Consider the following 24,423-nt stretch of genomic DNA (forward strand, 5'->3'; position numbering starts at 1 on the left):
GCTGAGGTACCCATAACCTATTGCCTCTTCTCTAGTTACTGCCCCTTCACTTTTCAGACACTTTCTTATACCTTCAGTTATATTAGCCCTTTGGGATTTTCTTAATGTTTGTCCCTTGTGTGTACCTCTACCATTATGCTTCTTACCTGATATTAAAATTACATGTTGACATATCTGAGTCTCCCTCTAAACTGAAAGTCCCTTAAGGTCAGAAAATCTACATTTTTTTTCATTTTACCCATAGTGACTGGGACTTTACCTGGCACATATAGATGCTCAGTTAGTATTTACTGAGCTGAATTGTACAGTGTTTAGATAATAGCTTAAGGTAATAATTTAAGGAGAGATTTAAAAATTCCTTAAAACTCTAAGAGTCTTTCTATGACCAACCCATCTATTTCAGTTTATTCAGAAACCAACACATAATATTGGGGGACATGAGTTCATGCTGTCTCATTTCCATGGGAGGGGGTGTATGTGTGTCTGTGTCATGTGATGTACACAGACCTTTCTTTCTTCATTACTGCAATTATTTGAAAACAATCCCAAAATGACTCTTGGTTCTCTACAATAATCTATCCATGTCTATGCCCTTCAGTGCTTGTTCATATTTGTTTATCTCTCTGGTACCTCTTAACGTTGCTATCATCTCTGACTCTTTCTCATATGGCTCATATATCCTAAGGCAGGCTGGACAGCAGCCACTCTGAATAGCAACTGTACAACTAGCTCAGGACCAAGGACAGCAGCATGCATGTCCTTAAAGTGGGAGAAGGGGCTTTAGTGTGCTAAAGTTTATTCAACAATATGACCTTTGGGTATGGCCTTTCTTACCTGTCAGGCTGCACTTGCAATTCTGCAAACCTGTGTTTTACTTTGGCCCTAGGTTTTCCATGTCTGTGGCGGGCCTGTGTCCAGTCTGTGCCCCGTATGTCCCTCTGGCATTGCTTCACCAAGGTGCCATTTCACGTTTGGATGCCTGCTTGAGTGCTTCTATAATGACAGAGGCCTAAGCTGACTTTTCTTCAAGTCAACAGTTTCATTTTTAACTAAAGTCATAATATCCTGATTAAAGTAAAATTAATTAAAATGTTGTTGTTATGCACACTGGGGAAGAAGGAAAGACACTGAGAGTGAGTGTTCCAAGGAGTGAACCTTTTATATGTCTAAACCTCCACTGTACACACCCTCTGCCTCTGAGTACCTGTAGAGCTCTCTCTTAACATAGTATAAAAGCAAATATACTGCTCATGTTCAACAGCTTATTTATATTCATCTCTGGCTAATGTTCTGTGTTACTTTGAGGACCCATCCAAGAGTAATGCTCAGTGTAACAAAAAGATGATAAATCTCCCATTATTACCACCATCTGTAAGGTATGAGCACTTTAAATAACCTGATCAGTTAGAAAAGACTGTTAAAAAAAAGTGATGAGCAGTATAATTTCTTCTGAAGTGGCCATTTTCTTGTGTCCAGAGTACATTAAATGATGGAAACTTTTCTGGGAAGGGAAGGAGGGAGAGTGAGTGAACCTGTGTATTGCATCTGAGGTCTCAACTCAAGCTAATATTAAAGCTTGTGAAGAATAAACAGAAATGGTTTGCTCATTAGCTGGGCTCAGAGAGGTGTTACCTATATGTTTAAAGTGCTAATTATTAGTGATCTTTAAAGGAGCTAATTTAGTAATGGTAAGTGTTACACATTTCTGCTCTTCAGAAGTAGCCTATTAGCCAGGCCTTTATATCTAATACTGACTTTAGAAAGTTAACAGTCAAATGGGCCACAGTTAGAGTTTGTGTGAAGCATGAGAGAGAGAAAGATGGAGATGGGGTCGAAGCAGGTACAAAGCGGGACCAGGAGAGGAAGGGGCACAGCTGCTATTAAGCACTTTTTGTGTAGAAATCACTGTAGATGAATAAGATTCGGTTCCTGGGTCACTCATTAAGCACCAGCTGTGTGCCATGCACTGGAGATATGGAGAAAAGCGCCAAGTTCCTTCCCTCAAGAGCTTAAGAGTCTAGACAAAGATCTCAATTCAGGGGTGGAGATCTCATTGCAGTGGGGTGCCTGCCATGTGATGTAGAGAGAAGGGAAGCTGGGCCAGCCTGGGCTCAGGAAGGAGTTAGGGAAGGTACTGTGGGGAAGAGGCACACTTCACTATGAAGAAGGGCAGAAAGTGGTCATTGTGAGGAGTGACATTCAAATGCATGCCAGAGTTCAGAGAAGGTAGATCTTGCATCCCCTTGTGTAAAGACGGCTCAGTCTGGCCATCCTTGCCAGTTTCTGGCATAATGCTTCATCAGTTTGCTTGGAAAAGCTGAGTTTTGGTAATTACTGAGAGAGAAGCCCTTTTGTTTTTTGCACCCCCCCCCCACCCCCACCCCCCCCCCCCCCCCCCCCCGCCTTCTTCATTGAGATCAGGTGAACTGAGGCTTGTGAATATCCTTCTTTCAGAAGTTCTATGGCCTGGTGCTGTGGGGGTGAGAGCCTGCCACACTATCGCTGCTCTGTGGCTGCTGCTCAGGGGGTGGGAGGATGCTGCTGGCTGGTCTGATATTTGCAAGTGTCAGTGGTGAAGGACACTGCAGGGAGTCAGCCTGACTGGAGGCAATGGGTCCCCAGACTGGGGAGAGGCAATGAATCCCCACACTGTGCTGTGTGTCTGTTGCTGGCACAAAGCTGTTCCGTCTCTTTCTCAGCCAGATTTGTTCCTTCCGTTCAGCTCCGCACACACTTCCTGCCTCAGTGGCAGGTGTCTTAAGGAGAGTGCCAAGGAACATATTTATAGTCCCTGAAAGAGTTACCCACAGGCAGTTGCCTCAATAGCTCATTAGTGTCTGTAAAGATGAGACAAGACAATCACCTCCATCTGTGTGTGTGTGTTTCCAGCTCTTTCTCTCTCTTACCCTTTCCCCTCTATCCTTGTCTTGAATTAATATAGGAAAAGAGGAAGGAAAGAAAGGACAGTGAGGGGAAATAAAGATCACCACCTCTTTGCACCAGTGGGTTCCCTCTCATCCCAGTTGCACTGACAGCATCTTCTCCCAAGAGCTTTCCCCCAACTAGTCCCCACACAGAAGGAGCCATGTCCTTAAGTCTCTTCCCTTTTTGAATCGTTCCACGTTGTGTCTTCATGGGGTCTTCCCCAAACTCCCAGCCTGGCAGGCTCACAGGAGGGACCTAGCAAGCAGACATTCCTCCTGCCTCTCTTGGAACCTAGGGAGAAAATATTCAGAGAGGCCAAGTTCCAGTGCCCCCCACACCCCATCCAACCAGTCACCTCTGCAGGGCCTATGTGTCCCATCCTACCCTGTCTCCCTGAAGACCGAATAGGATGTAACATGGAGGTTGGAGTCAGTGCCCACTGGGTCCAACTCTATTCTGGAACTATAGCCTTCCTTTGAGACCAGCCAGATTCCACCAGCTCTGGTCCTTACTGTGGCACAGTCCAGCTCTCTGAGCTTCTGTAGGCATTTGTAGCCACATCTTTGCTGGAGGCCTTCTCAGAAGCCCAGCCTCTTGAGACTGATCCGGTTGAGAGAGATCACACAGCCCACCCTTTACTCCCATGCCTTTCTAACCCCGGTTTTCTGTTCAGCCAGTAATCTCTCCATCTATAGCACACAGCTAGCTTGCTCCTTTCTCTCTGCCTTGGCATGTACTGCTTCCCATCAGAGCAGCATTCTTTGGCCCCTCTCTTATTCAAAATCTGGCTCAAAGATCACCTCCTGGGGGAACCATCCTGACAACTCACCACTGTTACTCTCTGTCTTCTTAGGACCTGTGTGTGCTCAGTTTCAGTTCAGTATTTCTTCAGCCTCTTTTGCATGACAGGCACTGTGCTGGGTGCTAGGGTAGAACACCAAGTAAGACATGGTCCCCACCCTTGGGGTATGGGGGTCAGTTAATGGGGGAACAGAATGAAAACAGAAATGCCTTTGAGGAGTGACAGAGTACAAGGTATAGTCAGGGACAGCTCAACTTGACAGGGGTGGTCAAAGAAACTGCCCAGAAGGAGTGATTCATTAGAGAAAGATTTAAGAGGTAGAATCAACAGTATCAAGTGACTGAATCGATATTTGCAATGGAGGGGAGTCTAGGATACACCTCCAAATTTCTGTTTGAGTAACTCAGTGGTTGATGGCAGCAGTAATCAGGACAGAGGGGATGTGGGCCAGCCATGTTGGAGGCAAGATGGGAGGATCTTCATCAGGATCTCAAAATCTAACTTATCTTTTTGTACTGTGTCTGGTAGGTTTCTGGTGTCAGAGGAAATAGACACTAGGTATTAGACAGAAAACTCTCAGAGGGCAAAAATTGGGTCTCCTCTCCTACGGAGCAAATTGCTGGGATGAGCACTGTGTTCTCTGTAGATGTGAGGCCCCCTGGGGTGACAGCACCTCTCCTTCCTCTGTTTCTCATCGAGTGTTGCCCCGTGTTCAGGGCTTTGTTCCTGTGGGTGGGAGTGCAGGTGTGGTAAACAGGCATAAGCCGCCTGGATGCTCTGTCCTCCAGTGCTGTCTCAGAGATGGCATCTTGACCTGTTGATATGATCAGTGACCGTGTTTGTGGTACTCAGAACAGTTCCAGAAGGCAGAGGGCTCTGAGGCCTGGTGTACTGAGGAAGATTTGTTGTGAAATTAAAGCAATTGGTCCATGAGAAAGTGATTTAAACTACCAAAGTTCTGAGCAGCTTGGACAAGTGTTATTCATAAACGTTCCTACCATCAAAAAATATGACATGGTCCAGTCTCAGTGCTCTGGAGGAGGATAGCCTTCCTGGATAGCCTTTTTATTCCAGAGCTGGATATGAGTTTTGGGTCACAGAGTGATGGCTGAATCTCTGGAATCCTGTGCAGGGGGTTGGTCATGAGCAGAAGCCCTAGATTAGATTTTAGAGGTTCTGTTTAGATTGAGCTAAAGGATGCTTTTGTCTATCTCTGCCTCTGAGGCAACTCTGGAATAGAAAGACAAACTTTAGAGTATAGCATTTTCCTAAACATAACGTGTATTCCTCACCTGAGCTTCTTGTTAAAATACAGGCTCTGATTCTGTAGGTCTGGGGTAGGGCCTGGGATTCTGCATTTCTAGCAAGATTCTAGCTGGTAGGTGACACTTGTTACTTTAAGTAGCCAGCAGTTAGGACTCATCCTTAAGAAGGCTTTCCTTTGGACTCCTTTGCATTCTGTACATATGTTATCCTGTCTCTGATAACAGCTCACTGTCTTATCTGCATGCCTACTTACCTCTGCCTGGAAGCCTCCTGGAAAGCAGGATCCATTTCGTACTTGTCAAAGTATTACCAAAGCTTAACATAAGGCCTCACACATAATAAGGTTCAAGAAATAATTAATAAAAGAATGACTCTGGGAAGAGGAAATTGTCCAAATAGTGCCCAAACTAAGGTTTGGCCTAAGGAGCTCCTGGAACTCCCAGCTGTAAGCCAAATCTCTTTTGTGTGGCAGATCAGTCAGTCTTTCAGTGCCACGGTGATCAAGCCTCCCATCCTGGACACCATAGGGTTGGAGTGGAAAGGGGAGACGGAGACCTGAGCATTGGATAACTTGCTGCCTCAGTAGCTAAACAGGATTCGGATCCATTTGATGCAACATTAGAATACTTAACACAGTAGCTTCTAAGTGCAAATTAAGGGAAAGTGACTGCAAACCAAAAGGAGATAAAGAGCAATCCATGGGTACCCTGGCAGCTTTCACCTCCAAATGTTCAACATTGGCTTGTTTGTTTCTTGTTGAAATCAGGATTGCTTCCTAAAGGAGGTTAGCCTAGGTGTTGCCCCAGCTCCCCTGAGAGACTTCCTGCTATCCCAGAGCTGCGGAACCACAGACAGGGCCTGTGACAGAGGGCCAGTCCTGCTCCTGTCACAGGGATCCACACAGAGGCTGGGAGCCAGATGAGGGTGATTGGCATCTTCTTGCTTGGGGACAGTGACTAGGAAAATGTGAAGAGGAGCAGGCAGCAGCAATGTGAGCATAGCCCATTTGGAGTGAGGAGTAAGCAAGTGTGGGGCTTGGAGAAGACCCATGCTGGAGATCCTGGGGTGATGGCGGTGGTAATTTTTACTTCCCTAATAGATGCAGAGCATTTGAACGTTGCTAATTAGCAGAACAGCAGGCTTGTAATTCTGACAGCAGCAGGACATGAATGGGGTGGGACTAGCACTGAACGCCAGAGAAGTGTGTCTTTGTCCATAAGATAAAACACAGCATTCATGTTGGGTCAGGTCCATTAGGGAGCCCCCGGGTTCTTTCTTTTCCTGCAGTAACCGCAAGAGGCCAGGGGCTTTTATTTCTCCCAGGCTTTCTTTAGAGGTAGCAAGGGGCGTGGGGTTTATAGTCTATTAGTGCCATCAAATATACCTTTATATCAGAGAGAGAATTCAGGCCTGCCTCCTTCATAGTGTGATGCCCCCGGAAGTTCTCCCGTCACTAGTCTCTCACTTTGGTAACTTGGCTGTCTGCAAAATGGTGTGATGTGCCCTGAGTATTCCAATCTCTAAATTGATTCCTGGGGAAGAATGGACTGGAAGGCCAGGGTAGAGTTGTTCTGTCTTCCTGAAGTGCACTGAATCATGTCAGGAAATTGGTTCTTTCAAAGCATACTGATCTGATAATCTGAGGATCTCAAAGGCCAATAAATATGAGGAAAAGGTTTAAAAAGTCTCAGAATACTAGAGCTGAGGGGTACCCTGGAGATCATCTGCTCAGATCACTAGCATTTGGTGTGACAGATGAGGCCACTGACCTTGTGCAAGTCACTTTAGGAAAGGTTAACATTTCATTCATATATTTATTTTGTCATCAAATATTTATTGAACATTTACTGTGAGTCTGTGCAGACATATACCTAGTAGTGAAAACATTTTGCTATTTCATTGGTTCTGTTTGAGTTAGTGTTCAATGAAGTTCTCCTTTCTTACAAATTATGTATAACAACTGGTTTCACAAGGGCCATGGGGTTATTGATACATAGGACCTTTAGCCAGTGCAAATAGGTTTTCTGTGCAAGGTCACCAACTTCTGAGCTGCTAGACTAATTAGTTTAGCTCTATTTGGCTTTATATAATACATACATTGTTGAAATTTATTTGTAATTCAGTTTCTTGCAAATAAGAAACTAATTCAAACCACTAAGGCAACTTTTATTTAAAGAGACCCTGGAGCACATCCTTTTATAATGTGAAAAATGTTGTTGCTGTTGGAAATGATTATCCTTTAGTTAGGGATTTTGTAAACCTGGACCCTTTAGGCTTTCTTACGGTTGGACACACAACCTAGGAGATAGCTCAGCTGTGGTCTGAACTGGCCTGGGAAGAGAAAGGACCCTCAACCCCCTGCCAGGAATCATAGACCACCCAACCCAAAATAGTGACATTTACATGGAGCAATAACTGCAAGCTGCCTGGACAAGCTGCTCCTCTTCTCTCAGGCCTTGGAGTCTGGAGTGGAGAAGGAGGAGGTGGGGCTTGATGAGTGGGGTCTGCAGAATGGAATTCCAAGCTCTCTCTCTCTGTCTCTCCACAGGTGGGAGGTGGCAGGATGGGTAACCTTTTGCTTCTGATATAGCATTTTCTTCCTTAATTGTCTGGTAACTGTGTGGAAATTAGAGCCATCTTGTATACTTCCCTTGTGGCTCAGCTGGTAAAGAATCTGCCTGCAATGTGGGAGACCTTTTATTCCTGGGTTTGATCCCTGGGTTGAGAAGATCCCTTGGAGAAGGAAAAGGCTACAGCGACTTTCACTTTCTGCATACTTTAACATGGTAGAGCAGGAGAGGAACAACAGTGGAAAAAAATAGGACAAGAGTTTAGGAAACAAGAGGGTTATGTGGATTGTTGTTATACAGTAGTATCTCATTAGTTTGGGTCTTGCTGTTTTTGAACTTGTAAAGAATCTGGAAGGACACAGAACTGAAGTTTAAATTTTCTTATTAAATTTTTTTCTCTAGAAATTAATAGTGTATGTAGTGATGTCAAGGAGAGTATTTTAAAACTGATGTATAGAAAGATGTATTCTATATATGAAAATAAAACTTTTGATGCAGATATATCATTCTATGCGTGTAACTCATGTGTTAAAGATGATCTCTGTCTAACTGATAAAGTCTAATAGGCTCTTCCTTGCCCAAGAAACTGAAGCTTATTCTTATTGCATCATGGTGAAAAATTATCTATGTATCTATTTGTAATTTTTTACAATAATTTATGTTGATCCTTGGAGAAGGCAATGGCAGTCCACTCCAGTGTTCTTGCCTGGAGAATCCCAGGGACAGAGGAACCTGATAGGCTGAAGTCCATGGGGTCGCGAAGAGTTGGACACGACTGAGCAACTTCACTTTCACTTTTCACTTTCATGCATTGGAGAAGGAAATGGCAACCCACTCCAGTGTTCTTGCCTGGAGAATCCGAGGGACAGAGGAGCCTGATAGGCTGCAGTCCATGGGGTCATGAAGAGTTGGACATGACTGAGGAACTTCACTTTCACTTTCCACTTTCATGCACTGGAGAAGGAAATGGCAACCCACTCCAGTGTTCTTGCCTGGAGAATCCCAGGGACAGAGGAGCCTGGTGGGCTTCCATCTCTGGGGTCACACAGAGTCGGACACAACTGAAGCGACTTAGCAGCAGCAGCAGCACGTTGATCCTCATTACTTTCTATTGGTGAGGTTTAATAGCTTTCCTTTGTTGGAAGATAAAGTCAGAGCATAAAGATCAGTAGAAACAAAGATAGAAAGTACAAAAAGTTCTATAGTTAGAACTTTCTTTTTATGGTGTTATTTTTTTTTTTCCTCTATTGCCCACAGTCTTCTCAAAGTGAGCCTTGCAGCTGGTTACTTCAGCATCAGCTGCTCTGGGTCAGCTTGTAAAGAGAAGCAACTGATGAGCAAAAAGCATCACTGTCTACATTTAGTGAAAAATGAAAATGAAGAAATAGATGGAAGGGTCAGAGATCCTTTGTAAATTTGTAAATTTGTCTTGGGCTAGTATATGACCTCTTACCATGGACACTGGCATTCTGGGGCTGCTTCTCCTCTTTGGTTGAGTGTGCAGCTGTCTTATTTCCCTTCCCTCGGCAGTGACCTTAGTCCTGGGGTGTTGCCAAAATTCTCAACAATTTTGAATGCTTGAAATAGTCAGTGTTTAGAAATTGAGACGCCTTGAGCAAGACCATCCTGCTCAGCATGTTTCTCCCCTTTGTAGATTATCAGGTTGGGAGCACAAGGGAGAAAACCAAGTGGAGAAAGGCACTTGAAGAGGTGTCCATGGTCTCTAGTTCTGTCCCACTGAGCCCACACAGGGCTGCCTTTCTTCTGGGGTCCCTCTGTGTCATGTTCCTGGAGGTGGTACACAGCAGAAATTCCATTTACAGCTTGCAAGGCTCTGAGTGTGGGCTGGCTCTCCCTGAGAGTCCTCTGGGGTACTCAGGATAAATGACAAGGGGCGGTGAGATGGCCTGGAGTTTGTATGTGTGCATGTATAAGCTGAGTCCTCCCTTCCCACACATCTCACACCAGGCTGGGTTGTCCTTTGCTTCCTGAGGCTGCTGTTTCTCCAGGCACATTGTTATTTTCTATTCTGTGTGAGCCCCAGGCCTCTGCCTTCAGCCTCCTAACAGGATCTCAACTGGACCCCAGAAATGACTTTCCACCTGAGAAATGAGACTTAGGCAGAGAGTGAGTTGTGAAGAAGGGAGTGCATTTGCTTCCCGTGGAATTGACATTGTTCATCAGTTGTTCATTGTAGACTGATGACAGTGACACTGAAGGGAAGGGAGAAGAGGTGGAAAATGGTATTGCACTCGACTTAGATGCTCACTCGGGAATTTTCACTTTTTCAATCTGTAAAATGAAGACTAGCAGTTGCTATGGCACATAGAGAAAAAAGCAAAAGGAATTGTTTAGGGCATTGTGGTCCATCTTGATGTTAACTTGGCCTGTTGAACAGATATTTACTGAGTGTCTAGTGTGTAACGTTCACTGTGTACCAGCTACTGTGCTAGCACTGGAAGTACAAAAACGATTTCCAAAAAGCCCCCATCTTCAGGTTCACAGCAATGGGACTGTAGTTTTGCTTCCAGGACATGGTATTTTGTGTATATTTTGCCCGGGTGACTTGCACTGTCCTCTTCTTGAAAAGGACCCAGAGGGGCATACTCTTGGTTATCCCTGTGGACTGGCATCATGTCAAAGTGTCCTTTCTGTTGTGGAGCCTCTCCTACTCTTGGGCTAGGCTGTGCATCATTTTCTGCCCCATGAGGGGATTGAAAAGCTAAGGGGGAACCCAGGGATTCAATCTTTTGACCCCTTTCACTCTGATTCCTTCTGTTTTGTTCTCTGACAGGCTCTTTTCGGAATGATGGTTTGAAAGCTTCTGATGTCCTTCCCATCCTAAAGGAAAAAGTGGCCTTCGTGTCTGGTGAGTGTCTATGCAAGTTTCCTCTGTTACAGACCTAGAGAAGTTTGTGTATGTGTGTGTTGTGAATGTGTGCAGGCACGTACCTCTTTGTGTGCTAATGAGAAAGAGGTGGGGGTGTAGGTGATGGTCAAAGCTGCTCCTCTCTCCAGAGGCAGGCAGAAAGGGAAAAGAGCACTTTGGTCCCCACTGGCTGTTCTGGAGGACATTAACAACCAAAGGTGGGTCCGTCATGCACCCACCCACATCCACCTCACCTTGCGCTACCCTTCCAGGCCTGTGAGGCCTGTGGGAGCTGCTGAGGCCCCTCTGAGAGATGCAAGGGTCTGTCCCCTTCACACCTTCCACAGGTTTTATTTAGGTTTGCCTCTGAGTGGGTCAAGGACAAGAGATGTAAATTTTTTTCTGGCTCTTTCTTATCTCTTTTTCTAGCAAAGGGAACTCAAGTGAGTATTTGTATCTATTTTTTGTTTTTCTGAATAATATTCATTTCTGACTTTTATCTATAGCATATCTTGTGCACCCAGTCCTTTTAATGTCTAATTCAGGGATCAACAAACTATAGCCTGTGTTTTGCTTCAGGCCAGGCACTTGTTTTCGCAAATAAAGTTTTATTGGAACATAGCCCATGCACATTCATTTAGTAGTGTGTTAGCTTCTTCTTGCCACAAACATGGTGGCTTACAACAATAGACATGTATTCGTCCACAGTTATGGAGGCCAAAAGTCCAAAATCAGTTTCCTGGACTGAAATCAAGATGTGAGTAGGGCTGTGCTCCCTCCAGAGGTTCTGGGGGAGAATTTGATTCTTGCCTCTTTTAGCTTCTGGGGGCTGCCAGCATCCCTTGGCCTGTGGCCATGTCACTCCCATCTCTGCCTCCCTGGTGGGATTGCCTTCTGCTTTTCTATTTGTGTCAGATCCTTCTGCCTCACAGTAAGGATACCTGTGAACTGCACTTGGGGCCCACTCAGACCACCCAGGATAATCTTCCCATTTCTAGAGCCCTAACAATCACTATCTATAGAAACTCTTTTTCCAAATAAGGTAACATTTACAGGTTCCAGAGATTAGGGCTTGATATGCTTGGGGGCCATTATACCAGTGTTGTCAATGGTTGCCTTGTTGCTGTAATAGAAGAGTTGAGTAGTTCTACCAGTGACCAGATGGCCACAGGCCTAAAATATTTACTGTCTGACCCTTTAAGAAAAAGTCTGGTAACTGCCAATGTAATTGAAACTGAACTATGAGGTGTACCAGCATCACTATGGGTGCCAGTTCTAGGCCATCAATATAGGCCTCCTGGCTCAGAGTCTCTAGCAGGGGCTGGGGGAATGGCAGTGTGAGTAGCCAGGGATCACATTAAAAAAAAAATGCACCCAAGTACTTAAGCTTCATGGATTGAACATTTGTTTCTGGATGATTCTGGCCGTCTACAAGGAGTGACAATGGAATCACAGGGAAAGAGCCAGCACAGGCCTTCTGTGCAGGGGCTCACTCCATAGGCACTGCTGGGTTACAGCCAAAATGGAGAGAAGGTGTCTCCCACCTGAGCGGAGGGGAGATTGATAACTCAGTGTAGGGATGGGAAGTGAAGGCAGAGTGTGTGATGGGAGTAGTCAAGCCTTTGTAAGTACTAAGTGCATTCTATATTATTAGTATTACTAGTAGCAGTAGTAGTGGTACCCTGGTGGCTTCGATGGTAAAGAATCCACCTGCAATGTGGGAGACCTGGGTTTGATCACTAGGTTGGGAAGATCCCCTGGAGAAGGGCATGGCAACCCACTGCAGTATTCTTACCTGGGTAATTCCCATTGGCAGAGGGACCCGGCAGGCTACTGCAGGTTATAGTCTGTGGGGTCGCAAAGAGTCAGACACGACTGAGCGATTAAGCACAGCAATATAGTGGTAATAATAATATAGTGTTTTGCTACTGTTTTTGCTGTTAGAGAGAGTGGCTGGGAAGCTGCCTTTCTCCATTAGCATTAGGCACTGGTATATCTTATTAGGTAATGAGCCCCTGTCACTGAAGAAGCTGAAGCTCAGGCTGGATCCTTGACTCGATCACGTGGCAGCAAGTTCAGTATAGGTGGAGAAAGAAGACAGCCATTCATGGACTTGGATCTGAGTGCTCACTGAGCATTTTGGGAAGACCTTGTGTAGAAGTCTTGGGGCTGCTGGGCAGCACCAGGGCTCTGACCTCTACTGCTGTCCATCATCTGGGCTCCCAGGACATGGCCCACAATCTCTAGGGAGCCAGAGCATTTCTCTTCCTCTTCTTTAATGCCTTGAGCCTGTTTAACCAGGTGTTCTACCTCTCCCCAGGTGTCCTGCTCATTCTTCCATTCTCTTATGCCTGATGCTCCCTCTATCTGCAGTGCCTTTCCCATACCTTTGAGCTGTTGCTCTGCTTCCCAAGTCAGTTCCCACTTTGCCTCCTCCTGGAGGCCATCCTGGTTTTAATGCGTACCCTCTGTCTGAGCACCATCCTGTTGCACAGCAGTTCAGGGCAAGTGAATGCAGACATGTTACAGTCTGACACTGGGACCCTTGCTTGATTGTTTGTGGCTTATTTTTTTCCCATATGAGCCCTGGAGCAGGGTCCAGCCAGCCCTAGAAAAGAGCTTTCCAAGTGTCAGAAGGTGTCCTCAGGGTGTACAGAGCAGCAATGTGCCAGAAAGATGGTCAGTCAAGTGAGAGGCAGGTAGCTGCTTCCCAGAGCGGGACCAAGGGAGCCAGTGGGCAACTCGTGCCCATGTGTCCACGTGGGGCACCCTTTCCCCTGGCAACCACAAGTCTGTTCTCTATGTGGGGTAAGTCTTATTCATTTGCAAGTGGTGCCAGGAACTTAGGGAGTGTTATCCTTCTGTGCCTGGTAAGGACACTGAGGGTGCCAGGGAGATGACTGGCTGCAGCTATGAAAAAAAACCCATACAAAAAACAAACCAAAAAAGGCGCTTGTACCCTAAGCTTTTAGAAGACCAAACACAAAAATAAAAATAAAGAAACCCTGAATTAAGTAATGCAGTGTAGCAGATCCATGTCTCTCTGAGAAGAAGCCCTGCTGGTGCCCTGGTGTGGCCAAGGCAAGGGGAAGCTGTGCTACCATGGGAACGTGCATTTGGAATAATCCAGGGCCCACCAGTGTGTGGGCGAGTGCACGTGTGTGCAAAGAATCTGCGACTGTGCTCGGGCAGCCTGCGTCATTCCAGCCCTGCCGCATCCTGCTCTGTGTTCTCAGCCGTGGGCTCTCCCTCTGCTCTCTCTCCAGCTTCCTTCATGTGCTTCTGCCTCCCACTTTCAGCACCCATTGTCCCTTCTCTCCAGCCTCCCTGTGCAGACCCCTTTCACCCTGTTCTGTGTGTGTGCTCACACCCTCATCTGGCTCCTCCTGATGTCCCTCTTTGCCACCTTATCAACCATCAGCATCATGCCCATTGTTCTCAGAGGAACTCCACACTGCTGTGGCACCACCGTTTATACTCTGGACCAATGTTGCAAAGCATGTTTCATAGAACAACAGGTACATGAAATGATCCTCAAAAAAGAAAAAAGGGCTTACTCTCAAGTAAACTTGGGTAATGCTGCCTATTGTAGCCACCTTCTTGGAGACTGTCCATTCAAAACATGAAAGCATTTCCCAAAATACAAATAACACATTCTCTTAAAAATACCCTGTGTATCCATCACGCATCTTGCAGAACTATAGTTGTATGGGCCAAACTTTTGGTATGATTCCCTAGAGGTGTTTTTCTTGTCCTCCTCCAAAATTACCCTAATCTACTTGTTCCCACTGGAGACTGGTTCCCCCTGAAAAATATGAGTGCCATCTTCCTCCACCTCAATCAGCAAAGCCTTAACTTCCCTTGCCTTTGAATTTGCCTCCTACCTAGCCCTGTCCTGCCCTGCTTTTGCGGAAGGAGACTAGTGCCTTTTCTAGCACATCAAACCACTCCCTCCCTATTTATCCTCTATATTCCCATCCTCTATTCCCAGCACCAAAGCCTCAATTAACTGGCAAACAGCAGGTGTTGGATAAGTAAGGGGATGGTGCTGCTGAAGATCCTGCCACCATCTCTATCATCTTTTCAAAACTTTGCTCTTTTTGTCACCACTGTCTGGGGCCCACTCCACAATGCACCTTGACTTTAGCAAAGGGTTCTCATTCTTTGTCTCTGCTTAGTGCCCTCTGGAACCTCAGCACTCATGTTAATTATCAGTCAAATCCTACAGCTTCATGGCTCCTCAATCTCCTTGGCTCTGAAGTCTTCCACCTCCTTACTGTAGCTGTGCACATTCAAGACCTTGACCTTGATGTCTGTCTGTAGCCTTAGCTTCTTACCCATGACCACTTCTGGTGTTCCCCATCAGTTGGGGAAGTATGGATATCAGGTAAATAAAACATATGCTGTTCCCTTTCCTTTGAGAACTCACAAAGAAGCAGGCCCTTTTCCTTCCTCCCCAAGTTCTCCCCACTTAATCTATGCATTAGCTCTGTTCTGCCTTCGCTCAGGTTACAGCCTAGCATGGACACCATAGCCAGACCTTCAACAGAGCTCTCATTAAAGCCAGATACCCTGCCACCTACCCTTAAACCTACGTCACACCCAGTCCTGCTGTCCATTCTCTAGGAACACTCTCCAAAGATGGTCCATCCTCCTTTTTCCCAGTACCTCAAGCCTACTCTGACCTTCAACACTGTTTTACCTGGAGAAAGTGACAGGCTGAACTCTTTGTCTTTCTAACTTATGTCTGTTTTTTCCCTCCTCTTTGAGTCTACCACAGACAAAAGGGCAGGGCCTCTCTCTTGTATCTGTCTTGATCCATCCCTTGTCTCCATTCTTTCCAGCACAGATTCTCTTCCTTTACGCCTGTTTCTCCTTTTCTTCCTACAATCTTGCAAGTTCATCTTCCATCTGAAAAATACCTGTCTTGGTCTTGCTGCCCACTCTGGTCTCCATATCCATTCATTTTTCCTGGAGGGAAGGGATTCCACTCCCCTGGGTCGTCTCCTCCGCCCTCCCCACCCCCCATCCCCTGCCACCACTCACCACCATCTGAAACCTTCTGTAGCCAAGATTATGAAACTCTTGTCTCCCAGGAAAGATCTGGCTTCTGCTCAGGAGGGACAATGCCCACATCCTTCCAAGCCTCTTAGGTAGTCTTTGCCATCACATCTACCTTGGCTCCCCATGTTCCCTTAGCTCTACTCTTAAACCATCCACAGAAGAAGGACAGTGAGAAAGGCAATAGCTGCAGTTAAAACCACCCAAGAGTGAAAATCTTTCAAGTGAGGTCAACACTGGAGGGGAAGGTTGATAGGGAGGGAGAACCTCCTAGCTTTGAGGAAACTTTCCACTTGATCCTGTTACTTCCTTTTCCCCCTGTGAAGGCAGTTGGGAGATGGAGATCATTTCCAAGGTAGATGAGATGAGATTGGTCATCCATATACAGAGCCCAGAGCCTGTGGTTTTTAAGGTTTGGAGTTGGGGGTTAGGATCCAACTCTGCAGTATGTGTACACAAATGTGGCTGGGTGGGGGCTGCAGGGAGAGGATGGTGGTGGTGAAGTATTTTTTTCTTCAGGGACAAATCCCTCAGTGGCCATGATCTTGTTTGACCTTCTCCTTGCAACCTTCTTATTTCTTCCTGAGGAGTATCCTGCAATGAGTTGGACTTTGTTTGTTGAGACTCCCTCTGTCTTGTGATTTTTGGACCCCACAATCAGAGGGAAACATTATTCATGAACTCATACTTGAGTGGGGTCCTGGGAGGCTTGGAAAGTACCCTTCTTCAAGGCGCTGACCTTTAAGCTTGTTTTCCAGTACTGGTGGTGGCCTTGCCAGCCCTTCCTCCCTCTTGCACTAGATCCCATTATGGACCTGCTCTGGGGGTGTCAGATGGTGGCCTGAGATCATGACAGTGTTTTCTTTGTGAAATAGCCAGTGCCTGTAAGGACACAGTTACTACACCTTGGCTTTGTCCTTATTTAACCTTCTTGAGAAACTTGGTCCTGCTTCCTAATCGTAGCATCCACTAATAAATAAATTTTTAATCGCAGAATAAATCATGAGTAGAAAGTTTGGAAAATAGAGGAAAGAAAAAGCAACCATGTAAAACCCCAGCATCCTAATAGCAAACAATGATCATCATTGTGGTTACTCCTCCCTGCTTTTTTTTTAAACCAGATGTTTAGAAGACATTTGTAATCATAGTGTGTACATATGCATTTGCAGTGATTAAGACCTTGAGAATCCTATTTCCAATGAAGATTCATGGGCTCCTCCAGCAGGAGTGACAGGTGGCACTTAGGCAGGCAGGCAGGCAGAGATGGATCCTTGGCTGTGTAGACCACACCTTAGGTCTTTTCTATGAATCTAAAAACCTCCTAGCAATGATGTCCCAGCTGGATGCTTTAAGGGCTTCTCACCACGGTATTCAGTTAACCCTGAGCACTCTGCTCATAGAGGTCTGCAAAGAGAAGTAAACTGGAGGTTGAATTTCCAAAGACCATAGCACTTTCATTGGCTTGTTTTCTCAGTAAGAGCAACTATCACCTCCTTCATTATCATCTCCTATTTGTAGAGTTTCAAAGTGCTTTGCCATGTGCCATCTTATCAAGTCTTACAGCAGCCCTGTAATGTAGTCATTATTTTCATCTGCATTTTGCAGATGAGGCAACAGAGATGTCAAAAGACTTGCCCAAGGTCATGAGTCTAAACTCCATGCCCTTGCCCAAGGCAGTGACAAGATTTCTCTGGGCACCATCTTTCTGCCTGTTTTATCTAGCACTCAGGTGAATTCTTTTTCCTCTGTGGCACAGTTTCCAGCTGGTTTTTCTTAAACACCCTTCCCTTTTTCTCTGCAGGGGGCCGTGATAAACGAGGTGGACCCATCCTGACCTTCCCTGCTCGCAGCAATCATGACAGAATAAGACAGGAAGACCTGCGGAAACTGGTGACCTATCTGGCCAGCGTGCCAAGGTAAGGTGAATGTCCTGCTGGGAGAGAGGGGGAAGCTGGCCTGATGCAAGTGAGCTGGAGTGAGCCTCCATCCCTGCCAGGGGCCTGGCTGTTTCTGCCCTTGGAATGAATTCTAATTAGTTCTGTTACGTCAATACCTATTGTCCACCTCATTCCCATCATTCCCATTGTTACTGCTGGGATTCATATGAACAAAATGTAAGCTGGATGCCGGGAACCATGGGCAGAGGTGAAGGTCCCAGGCTTAGAGGACCAGGACAGGCCCTGGAACAGGTGACAGTGTGGCCTGGGGAGCAGGGATGGGAAGCCATTCTTTTGCCTTGGGGAAATGGAAATTCTGGCCGATTCCACTCCGGCTTGTGTAATGGATGTTTTCTAAAACTTCTGGCTTTTGAATAAGTTTGTGGCTTTTAGAGTTTAGGGCAAATAGCTCCACTTGTATCATTCAAGAGGCAGCCTTCAGCTCAATCTAGGTCATGCATTTTCAATGGGGGCAATATTGCCTCCAAGGGGGATGCAAATTGGTTCTTGTGTATGGCACACACACACACAAAAACTTTCATGTATTAAGCACAGCTAAATATATAGTGCATAAACATATATACAATATATTCATGGTATTAAAATCTCATTGGGGGGTGATTAAGGAAAAAAGTATAAAAAGCCTCTTTTGTGGCAGGATGATGATTTAAAAGAATGATTGAGAAACATTGGTTTCTGAGTGTTTCTAGGTGGTGCTACACTCAGAGGGTGGCAAGGGAGACATGCTAGGGACATGGAATTTATCTTTTAAGAAGGTGGAGTTCTTTGCATGGTTAGAGAAATATGGAATGTGAGAGCCAGAAGAGCCCTGAGAAGTAATCCAAGCAAATATGTCGTGTTTTACTTAGGAAGCAACATCTGTATGGGATTGGAGTTGCTTCCGGGGTGGTGGTGGTCAGTGGCAGGCCTGGTTCAGAGCCCTCCTGACTCCTGCCCTAGTGCTCTCCCCATCCTTGTTCATGGTCAGTGAGAACTCTGTTCTCTGACTTAGTGGGTTGGAGCCTATCAAGTGTTTGTTGTGGCAAGTAAGAAGTGGTGCCTGGGGCTTTTAGAACTTTCATCTTGTCTCCCTGCATTTTATAGAGGAATCAGTAAATTGTACAGAGGAGCTCTGCCTTTGTGGGGAGACCTTGGATAATTGTTGAACGTGCTGATTAAGTTCTTGAAACAGATGTCAACTGAGGCAATCACTGCATTTGAAAGAGCTATGGGGGAGACACATGTACAAGGATTGGTGGATGGTGGTGGGCAGGTGGTAAAGGGGATTTCAGGGCAGTCATCAAATGCTTGGAAGGATGTTGAACAGAATGAAGAGCTCTGAGCTGTGAACAAAGAGATGTCGAATGGTGGCTTTTTTTTTTTCCTTTATGATATCCACAGAGAATCAGGAAAAAGGTAAGAGGTCTTAAGCTCCAATGAAATGGACTTAGATTATATCCAAAGAAGAGCTTCTAAACTATGAGTATAAGAGAGTTGGATAAAGAATAGAACAGAAGGGTTTTTTCCCCCTTAGGAGGTCTTTATACAGAAGAAAAATATTCCCATCTGTCTTGGAGGCAAGGAGATGGATTAAATAACCCATGATTGATGTAGGTAATTTAGCAATTTAGCCATTGAGGGGCTAAGCAGTTTTAAAAGCATCTTTCCCAAGTATACTACTAACAGGCATAAAACCAGGCATTTCCTAAAGCAATTTACAGGAAGAGTTTTCATGGGGACCCATGACAGACTCTTAGTTCTTTCAGAGTCAGAAGAAATTTTGGATCCTGAAGGGTACGTTTTTCTTTCTGATAGGTTTATCACATCCCTGAAGCTAATGCATGTTCTTCTTTTCTTTAGAATAGTAAGTGAAAGAATTGGAAGAACATTTTCTTAATTCTGACTGTTAAGCAAAGCTGGGACAAAAAGGATTGGAAGCAAATAAAAAGGAAAAGATTTCTACTAGGTAAAGGGGAACAAAACTCAAGAAGAGCTGGAAGGAAGGTCATGAAAAAATATAAACAATAGGTTATCAATGAAAGAGCATAGTAGATGCAGGCTTTTTTTTTTTTTTTTTGGATGCAGGCTTTTTGCTTCCCTGAGGGTAGTCCTAAGCATTGCATCCTAGGCTCCTGAGAACAGAAAAGGTTCACAGGTTCTGGCAGGTGGGAGGCAAAAATGCTGTTGCTACTTTCAGTGGGAATTGTTCAGGGATACCTGCTGCCTCCCTCCCAAGGGGCCTATGTTCACCAGGAGTGTGTGTACCTGGCAGGCTGAAGAGCTTACCAACTAGTCATGCCCACCCATCACTTCCTGGTTCTGTTGGCCACAAGTTCACATATGATGACTGTTGGAAGCAAAACCTTGAACAGGGTTATTCCAATGACAGTGAGGTCTGGGGAGGAAACCGAAGCACTTATCACATCAGATAGTGTTTGCCATTCTTCTGCTTAGCCCTGGCTTTGGAAAGAAAGGAATCTGTAAAATTGAACAGCTAGATTTAGGCAGGTGACACTGATTAGAAGCAATAGACTATTTTGGGTCATGGCCAAGTAGGCTATAAAGCTAGGCTTCTGTCAGGTGGAATGTGCTCTTCAGACTGGAATAATCTCCCATGGGTGACACTCATTTATTCAAGCATTTATCATTTATTTATTTTACAAATATTTAGAGCCTCTATAAGCCAGGCTGATTTAGGATTCATGGTGAGCAGGAACAGACATTTTGAGAAAGTTAGGAAAAACCTAAATATTTCCCTACCGAGTACCAAACCAGTGACCATAAAGGACAGCACAGTATATAATTGTGCTGGTAGCATAGGGATAAAGCAAGAGAAGACAAGCGAACAGAACCAGTAAGTGATGAAAGAGGATCCCAGAATCAAGGAACCAATCAGCTTGATGGCCATTTTGGGCACTGTTATATTATAGAATAAACAGATGGTTGTGATAATTTATGAGTTATTACAGTGTACCCTTTATAAATATGAAGGGTGTGATTTTCTTTCTGGTAGGTTTATCATATCCATGCAGCTACTGCATACTCTAAATAGAAAGTGAACAATTAAAAGAACTTATTTCTGACCTGTTAAGCAAAGATGGAACAGAACAGATTGTAAGCAATTAAAAAGGAAGAGGTTTATGCTAGCTAAAGGGAACAAAAACCCAAGAGAGTCTGGGAAGAAGGATGGTTGTATGAAATGAATGGGAAGAAAAAGTCCCGCTATAATGTGTGAAGGCCATGTTATGTCTGGACCACTGCACTCAGTCTCCTACACTGAACCCTGCCAACTCCTTTTTAGGAGCTATGTAGACCAGTTAGAATATTGTCAGGAGAGCAGCATACTAAGGGATCCACAAACTATGTTTCTGCAGTTGGAGGATGTTTTCTGGTGGGGGTGAAAATGGAAGAAAAGTGATTCCTGACTTCAGGTGTCAGGAGAGCTTCACTGCCCCTAAGAGGCAGGAACAGGTATGGTCTCTGTTGCGTCAATGGCGGGTAGAGAGATCAGGACTCTGAAGTAGAGAAGCAATCTGCCCAGGTGGGAGCTGTCCAGCACTACTGCTGCTGCCTCTGGAGAAAGTGAGCTTCCTGTCCAAGACTCCTACGGTGGGTTGGAGGCTGGATTAGATCATTTCTAAGAAACTTTCCTGCCCTGAATTCTGTGTTTCTATGATATTGGGGGAAAACACATCACAAAAATTTATAACCTCAAAGCAGTATTACCACCCCACAAACACACTCTTTCTCAAATCCCCTAAATTATTTAAGGCCTAGAATTTCACTTCAGATCTTGTGTATATCTTAAATTCTAAGAGAACTCTTTTCCAGTCCCCTTGCATTCTGGATGGGGCTAAACATGATCCCAGAATGTGACTCTGACAGCAGCAGTTACTCTTGGAATCCATCTCAGCCTGAGATGAGTCCTTTCCAACTTCCCTTTTTGCTTCTGATGAGTTTGAACATCTATCTCCTAGGGCTTCTCCAAGATTTTTCTGTTATCTTATTTTGAGGAGTCATGAAATTAGGGTAGGAAGAAAAGCCTTAAAAGTCTCTTAATTCAACTTTTGATAACTTCATTCACTTAATTCAACAAATATTTATTGAGTGCCTACCATAAGCCAGGGCACAGCTGGGGATCTTGGTAAACTTGTATTATCTTTTCTCTCATCCATCCTATACTTATCTAACTTTTTTGTCCTTCTGCCCTGATATCTGCTTGTAATTACTCATACATGAAAGGAGTGGAAAATAAATACTCAGAAATAAGCAGTGGATGAGTGTCCCTAGAAATGAGAGACAAAATCTAGGCTGAGAGTAAGCAGTTGCCCAAGCATTACTCGTAGTATGGATAGTCTACCCACTGTGATTATTGGGAGCTGACTATATGCTTGGAATAGAAATTTCTAAGTATCTAGTAAAGATATCCTAGGTTATTTTTATTGCATTGTATTCTTCCTCTTCTTCATTGTTATCCTGCTTTGTCTTGATCAGCTTTCTGCGGCTCCTCTGGGCACTGATTGTTAGCACCTTGATGTATCTGCCACTTATTAGCAATGGTGCTGAGATAGAGTGTTCTAGCAGGGAATGCAGGTATCATACTAGTGAGGAAAAATGACAAGAAATAAAGGTTGGATATTCTGTAATGTCAATCAAACCAACATGCCAATATTCAGCTTGATAATTTGTTCTTGTTCTACAATTTCAGCAACGGATAAATTGGGCTTATAGCCACCACTGTCTTTGTGCAGTGTCACCAGAAAATAGAAATAAATAGAGAGGGCCAGAAAGTTAAAAGATGAAGAGGTGAAAGCTGCAAGGATTTACTCCCACTGTATTCAGCACAAGAGAACTCAAGTTATGGAATCTGTCATCACTGAATGTGTCTGTTGTAAGGGCCTGTTGAGATGTGTCGGTGGTATCTTGCCCTTTGCTCTGAAAGTGAAAGTGAAAATGAAAGTTGTTCAGTTGTGTCTGAGTCTTTGCAACCACATGGACTACACAGTCCATGGAATTCTCCAGGCCAGAATATGGGAGTGGATAGCTGTTCCCTTCTCCAGGTGATCTTCCCAACCCAGGGGTTGAACCCAGGTCTCCTGCATTCCAGGCAGATTCTTTACCAGCTAAGCCACCAGGTAAGCAAACAAATACTAGAATGGGTAGCCTATTCCTTTTCCAGCAGATCTTTCCAACCCAGGAATCGAACCAGGGTCTCTAGCATTGCAGGCAGATTCTTTACCAGCTGAGCTACCAGGGAAGCCCCATCAATTAAAGAAGACTGCAAAGAGTAGTGATGTAAAGTTCAGAAAATAGAGCCAATGAAGACATTTGCCTAAAGCTTATCCTTTTCCAGATTCCTTTTAAATTTCTTTTATTGCTTATGTATAAATCTTCACAATTCCTATTATACTCACCACATTCTATACAAATTTTTTTAACAATATCGGTTAAGTGTTCCTATCGTGAGGTACACAGTCCAAGCACTGAAGGGCAAATGGTGTTCTACTCTGCTGCTAAGGAACGGCATCACAATAGTAACAACTGTTGCCAGTAATCACCTTCCTTGGAGCCATACAGACCTTCACAGTAAAGGGAAGAGCGGCATCTTCAGATCAATGAAAGGCACTGGGGTTCAGATCCCAGCTCTACCACTTCTGAGTCAGGAAGCCTATGACCACTCCACCCAGGTTATCTGAGAAGAGTTTAACAAAGACACACTTTACAGTGCTGCAGGTGGGCCACAGGGAAAGCAGCAAGATTTGAATTTTCAAATTATCCCAGAGCTGGCAACATCAGGTAGGCAAGACATTATGACTTCTAGGCCTGAAGGGGCAAGGTGAGGAGAGGTTTATGGAACCCAGAGAGAGCTGGAGGAGAGACCACTTGACAGGAACTGTGGCCTTCAGTAGGAAGCTGCCAGCAGCTCACAGTGATTCCATGATGGGGGATAAAGGACGGCAATACTCTTGCTTCAGCCTTCCCATTCTCTGGCTCCTTGTCATGGTTTGTCAGTTACTGAATGCAACCAAAGTCAAGTGACAGGGGCCTCATTGAGGCATTCCATGTCAGCCTCCCAGGGCATCAGGGTAGAGAGGAGAAGATGAAGGATGGACTCACAGGAGCAAAAGGAAGATATTTAACACAGGGTGAGACCTTGGGCATAAGACTCGATATTTCTGAGTCCAATATTTTGATTTTTAATTTGGGAAAAGAATGTCTATCTCACAAGGGTGTCGTGGAGAAATTATCTGGCAATCTCTGTAGCACTTGGGCACTCAGAACTTAATAGTCTGTCTCCTAAAGGAGCCTAATAATAGTAGTGGTGGTGGTGGTTTAGCCGCTAAGTCGTGTCCGACTCTTGCAACCCCATGGACTGTGGCCTACCAGGCTTCTCCGTCCATGGAAATTCTCCAGGCAAGAATATTGGAGTGTGTTGCCATTTCCTTTTCCAGGGGATCTTCCCAAACCAGGGATCAAATCTGGGTCTCCTGCATTGCAGGCAGATTCTTCACTGACTGATCTATGAGGGTAGCCCTATAAGCATAAATGTATACACATATATGGCAGTATTTGCTACATGTGAAGGAGTAGATGTATGTGTAAGCTATGAAGCGTGATAATAAATCGAACACCTGAGAGCCCACCCCCACCTTCAGAATCGGAAGATCTCCTCTGCTCTTGAAGCTCTCTGTGGCCTTTCCCTACCCTAATCCCACCTACTTCCTCCAGAAATCACTATTATCTTGAGTTTTGTGTTTATCCTTGTCTTTCTTTTTTGGTGTAGTTTACAACATGTTTGTGTAAACAATATATTATTTAGTTTTGCCTGGTTTTGAGCTTTATAAAATGATATTATATCATACGTAGTTTTTGTGACTAACTTTTCTGATGATTTCGTGACTAAACAACAACAACAACAAAAGTTTGTTTTCTTTGGAATCCCAGTTGTATAACCATAGTCACTATAATCCGCCTGCAGGGCAGGAGACATGG

General features: G+C 44.8%; 1 protein-coding gene across 21 annotated transcripts in view; it reads left to right on the plus strand.

The window, feature by feature from the left end:
• KALRN (kalirin RhoGEF kinase) overlaps window positions 1–24,423 on the plus strand; it is a 668,360-nt gene that overhangs the window by 185,889 nt on the left and 458,048 nt on the right. For all 21 annotated transcript variants that reach the window (XM_070466100.1, XM_070466108.1, XM_070466101.1 and 18 more), the window contains exons 2-3: window positions 10,358–10,432; window positions 17,295–17,409. In XM_070466100.1, coding sequence (XP_070322201.1) covers window positions 10,358–10,432; window positions 17,295–17,409 — 190 coding nt within the window. The remainder of the gene's footprint in view (window positions 1–10,357; window positions 10,433–17,294; window positions 17,410–24,423) is intronic.

This window comes from Odocoileus virginianus, chromosome 4 (genome assembly GCF_023699985.2).
Source record: "Odocoileus virginianus isolate 20LAN1187 ecotype Illinois chromosome 4, Ovbor_1.2, whole genome shotgun sequence".
NCBI lineage: Eukaryota > Metazoa > Chordata > Mammalia > Artiodactyla > Cervidae > Odocoileus > Odocoileus virginianus.